This window comes from Lycium ferocissimum, chromosome 1, assembly GCF_029784015.1.
Source record: "Lycium ferocissimum isolate CSIRO_LF1 chromosome 1, AGI_CSIRO_Lferr_CH_V1, whole genome shotgun sequence".
Lineage (NCBI taxonomy): Eukaryota > Viridiplantae > Streptophyta > Magnoliopsida > Solanales > Solanaceae > Lycium > Lycium ferocissimum.
Genome location: NC_081342.1, coordinates 31,666,869 through 31,672,532, shown reverse-complemented (window position 1 = coordinate 31,672,532; position 5,664 = coordinate 31,666,869). Strand labels below are relative to the sequence as shown.

At 40.7% G+C, this 5,664-nt stretch overlaps 1 protein-coding gene across 1 annotated transcript; it reads left to right on the top strand.

Annotated features, from left to right (window-relative positions):
* The first annotated feature begins 5,059 nt into the window (after positions 1-5,059).
* Positions 5,060-5,431, top strand: LOC132064020 (uncharacterized). Its single transcript, XM_059456875.1, has 2 exons — positions 5,060-5,098; positions 5,150-5,431. Exons 1-2 carry the CDS (start codon positions 5,060-5,062, stop codon positions 5,429-5,431), a joined length of 321 nt encoding a protein of 106 aa, XP_059312858.1.
* The last annotated feature ends 233 nt before the right edge of the window (positions 5,432-5,664 follow it).

The following is a 5,664-nucleotide window of genomic DNA, read 5'->3' as shown; positions in this document are numbered from 1 at the left end:
ACTTCTCCCTTATCGTTAATTTAAGAAAACCTTTAGTCACAATAAAATCCTAAAAAAATAAAGCTTGAAAACACATCGACCTATATAGTCGCTTTATACCACTGTCGATTGCTCGACGCACTACCCACAGGACACTGCCTGCAAAGTCTCTAACGTATACAAAATACCATAACATAAGTACTTTGACTCGGTAACACTCCGAACTGAGATGGAGCTCACCAATCCAGCTGATAGCCTGGGAACATCCTATAGCCAATGTCTTGTACTCATCTGTATACACCTGCGTGGCATGAAACGCAGCGCCCCTGGCAAAGGGATGTCAGTACGAACAATGTACCAAGTATGTAAGGCAGAACTGAAACAATATATCTTGACTCGGATGATAAAAGAGTAACAGACTCAATCTGTACCTGTAACCAACTCTTCCAAACATGTACGTGCATATGAACTTTTGATGCAAAGATGAGTAGGTATATATATATATATATATATAATGCATGCCTTCACCCCGCTCGCGCCCTTCGGCATAATAGCATAATGGTTCCTTCGGCATCATAATCATCGTATACCAAATTTTCGATCGTGGTTTGCGTATATAACGCCTTAGCAGTTTTCACTTCTCCATGAAATGATGTCGTGCATGTATGTAACTATGCAAATGCATGAAAATCTTTGAAAACCATCAAAAGACTCCCTTCGGAGCAACTTTAATGCAAAACGAGAACTTCTTCCCCTTTTCATTTGTCTCCTTCGAGATTCTAAAATTTAAATGTAAAATGCATAGGAAAGAGAAAACCCTTTGAATGTCCCCTTCGGGAATTAGACAACATTATGAAATTGCACAACCTATGGATGCCCCTTCGGGACTTAAGAGGTCAAAGATACGAATACTCCTACACTGTCTAGGAATAAAGTCTTTGGAGTTCGTTTATTTGCTGGGTTCGTTTGGATAATAAGGATCTTCAACACTACCATAATCATCACCGCTATCACGTCTTACTTTGAATGATCCATAACATAAGCTGAGGCCATATGTTATATAGCACGCTCAGACATAAGTTGAGGCCATATGTTATATAGCACGCTCAGACATAAGCTGAGGCCATATGTTATATAGCACGCTCAGACATAAGCCTAGGCCATATGTTATATAGCACGCTCAGTCACGTCATGAAATCATCTAGAACCTTAGGCTTGAAAATATCTAAGATTGGAGTCATCGTAAGATTCTTCAGAAACTATAGACTTCCGGTATTTCTAGGAGTAAACATATTATGGATGTCATGTACGGGATCAAAACATAGGAATCATGCCTTTGAAAGAAAGGTTTAACCTTAACATACCTGGAAGCTCGCTTCTCGACTTTCCAACCTACCTCCTGCCTTGAAATCTACATATAAAACCATTCATACTATTGTTAGGCTCACCATCATACACTTGTCCTAAACCTTCAAATTAAACCTCCTTAAAAATCGCCAAAATTCGGCAAAAGATCTCCCCTGTTTATTTGCCTAACCCGAATTCATAATTCAACAACCAACAACAACAACAACAATACCAACATCAATCATAATATTCCCAAAATACCTCATAAATATTCCATATGGGGTTCATCCCATATTTCCACAAATTAAACCACTATACGGCTATTTAACAGTTCTATCTCCGTAAATGAACCAAGATTAATATTAATAACAAAAGGTTCATACCTTACTTCCAATATTATGGCCATATCTTCACTCCTCCACCTTGATCTTAAGCCACAATGCGTTACTACACAATTTTGTAGTTGCAACTATACGCCGTCTGGATCGGAATTTGGGAATTATACCTGGTTTGGGCTAAAATTTGGCTTGGGGAGTTGGGGAGAACTCTCCAGAATTTTGGAGAGTTTTTGGGGTGTTTGGTGAAGAAAATGAGGGGTTAGCCCCTTTAAATAATGCTCCAGAATCTGCCTGCACCGCCTCTAAAATCGTTCAGCGCGATCGCGCCACCTTTGGGCGCGTTCGCGCAGGCTTAACTTTTTTGCCTGCGCGTTCATTCAGTAAAAAGGTCATAACTCTAGATCTCGTTATCGTGTGAGAGCCCACGACCTATGGTTGGAAAGCTCTTTCAATTATCTACAACTCTTGGTGTTGGTGTTTTTCTAAATTCCAAACTCATGATGGCGTTTTGGCCCCTCCAAGTCAGATCATCCGAAAATGTTTCCTTAAATCGTCCTTTTGGAGGGCTTATGCCCATATTTGGCTTAAGAGTCCTTATTAGGACTTGCTCAACTTTCCATGTACTACTCATATATATCTTCATATGTCCTTTATAAAACTCTGACATGTGGGCCCCGCTTAGCTTGCAAAGAATGAGGGCTTTCATCGAGCAAGGTACTACCTGATTTACACCATATGGTCTCCGAATGTTATATGTATACATATTCTTATACTTAGATCATATAATCTTCATCCTTGACCCGAGCCTAAAATTTGCTCAGTGCGTTCGCGCCCCGTGGTGGTGTGTTCACGCAGAATTTGTCCTTGGTATCGTGCGCGTTCGTGCCACCCCCGGCGCGTCGGCCGGGCTAATTTCCTTGCTTGCCATCCCAACTTGTAATGTCTATATCTCCTTACCCGAATGTCTTATTGAGGAGTGATTTGTTGCGTTAGGAACTGGACTTTATGAACTTCACTCTGGGCTTTGCTTTGTCTCAAAACTCGCCATATACTAAAAGATATTCTTCCTCCAAGTTGGGCCAAAATTGCTCCTCATATCTTTTCCGAAGTCCGATAAACTTAATTTTCTTGATTCACTTGCTCGCCAATCCTTTCGGTACTTCTCATACATGATTTTAAACCCTTATAACCATAAAATAGACACGTATCACTTCAGTGTTCATAATTAAGTAGTTAACACCTGCGGAACTCAACGTCCGAACTGCGAGGTGTAACAGTTTGACCAACTTCAGGGTGCTAAATTCTTTTCAAAGATTGACCTAAGGTCTGGGTATCACCAATTGAAAATAAACGAGAAGGATATCCCCTAAATCGCGTTCTGTACTCGTTATGGGCACTTTGAGTTTCTAGCCATGTCCTTTGGGTTGACTAATGCGCCTGCTGCATTCATGGATTTGATGAATCGTGTGTTTAAGCCTTATCTAGACCGCTTCATTATTATGTTTATTTATGATATTTTGGTGTACGCTAAAAGTCGTGAGGATCATGCTAATCATTTGAGAATAGCTTTGACAACATTTAAGGAGAACGAGCTTTACGCAAAATTCTCTAAGCGTGAATTCTGGCTTGAGTCTATGACTTTCTTGGGTCATGTGGTGACTGATAACCGCATTAAAGTAGACCCTCAGAAAATTTCAGCGGTTAAGGATTGGCTTAGACCAACTAGTGTGACTGAAATTCGTAGTTTCTTGGGTTTGGCAAATTATTACAGAAAGTTTGTGGAAGGCTTTTCATCAATAGCCTCTCCATTGACTAAATTGATACAGAAGACTGCTAAGTTTCAGTGGTCCGAAGCTTGTGAAAAGAGTTTCCAAGAGCTTAAGACAAAGTTGACTTCGGCTCTTATTTTGACCTTACCTTATGGATTTGGTGGATATGTGGTGTATTGTGATGCTTCCAGATTTGGTTTGGGTTGTGTACTGATACAGAACGATAAGGTGATTGCTTATGCTTCACGAAAGTTGAAGAAGCATGAGAAGAATTATCCGACTCATGACTTGGAGTTGGCTGCCGTGGTAGTTGCCTTGAAAAATTGGTGCCATTATTTGTATGGTGAGCATTGCAATGTTTTTACTGACCATAAGAGCTTGAAATACATCTTTAAGCAACGGGAGTTGAATCTCAGACAGAGGAGGTGGTTGGAGTTGTTAAAATATTATGACTTGAATATTTTGTATCATCCTGGTAAGGCTAATGTGGTTGCTAATGCTTTGAGTAGAAAATCTATAGGCACGTTGCCTTATTTGCGCGTTCATGACATGCCCATAGAGAAGTACATTCGAAGACTTGCTAGTCTTGGGGTCAGACTTGATGAAACTGAAGATGAAGAGTTAGTGGGAATCACAGTCTGACATTGTGGAAAGGATTAAATCCAAGCAATATGAGGATGAACTTTTGGCAAAGCTGAGAGATGGGGTGGAAAGGGGTGAGTACACTTCATTTACCGTTGGGATTGGCGATAATGTTCTACGATTGCAAGGATGATTGTGCATTCCTGACGTTGATGGTCTTCAATAAGAATTAATGATGGAAGCTCATAGTTCCAAATATTTGGTTCATCCGGGATCCATCAAGATGTATAAGGATTTGAAACAACACTATTGGTGGAAGAGCATAAAGGTTGATATTTCTAACTTTGTGGCTAAGTGTTTGAACTATCAACAGGTGAAGCCTGAACATCAAAGGCCTGGAGGTCTGGCTCAGAATATCGACATTCCACAGTGGAAGTGGAAGGAGATCAATATGGATTTCATTGTGGGTTTACCCCGCACAAAGACCAAATTTTATTCGATTTGGGTGCTAGTGGATAGACTCACAAAGTCTGCCCATTTTCTCCCTGTGAAGACATCATACATGGCAACGAAGTACGCCAAGCTATATCTAAAGGTGATAATTAGATTGCATGGGATTCCGACATCCATCATATCTGACAGAGGTATGCAATTCACTGCCCATTTCTAGACATCCTTTCAGGAAGGTTTCAGGACTAGAGTGAAATTAAGCACTGCCTTTCATGCTTAAACTGACAGGCAGGCAGAGAGAACTATTCAGACATTTGAAGATATGCTGCGAGCTTGTGCTATAGATTTTGGAGGAAATTGGGATGAACATTTACCTCTTGTGGAATTCGCGTACAACACCAGCTACCAAGCCAGTAGTCAAATGGCTCCTTCTGAGGCTCTTTATGAGAGATGTTATCGATCTCCAATTGGTTGGTTTGAACCAACTGAGGTAGAATTGTTGGATCCTGACTCAGTTCATGAAGCAATCGAGAAAGTTAATCTTATTGTACATCGACTCAAGACGAATTCGAGTAGACGAAGTCTTATACAGATATGAGGCGACGTGAGCCAGAGTTTTCTGTTGGTGACAAGGTATTCTTGAAAGTGTCGCCGATGAAGGGAGTAATGCAGTTTGATAAATAGGGAAAGCTTAGTCCTCGTTTCATTGGCCCTTATGAGATTGTTAGGAAAATTGGGACGGTGGCTTATGAGTTGAAGTTACCCTCTGATATGGCCATGGTGCATCCGCTGTTTCATATTTCAATGTTGAGGTTGTACAAACCTGACCCTTCCCATGTGTTGAACCCTGAAGAGATTGAAATTAATGAAGGGTTATCCTACGAAGAAAAACCGGTCCAGATTCTAGATCGTCATGTTAGAAGGCTGAGGACGAAGGATGTAGCTTCAGTTAAAGTCCTGTGGTGAAACCATGTCACAGAAGAAGAAACTTGGGAAGCAGAGTAGGTTGTTCCCTACTGCAGGTATGAGATGAGTTTCTAGCTATAATTACACGAATCGTTTGCGTTGTTTGAAACAACTTATGTTTTTAGTGAATCCTTGGTGGGCTGCGACTCTCATTCACGGACGAATGATCTTAAAGGAGGGATAATTTAACACTTCGTAAATCTGAGTTAAGTGTGAAAGTGTCTTGGAGAAAC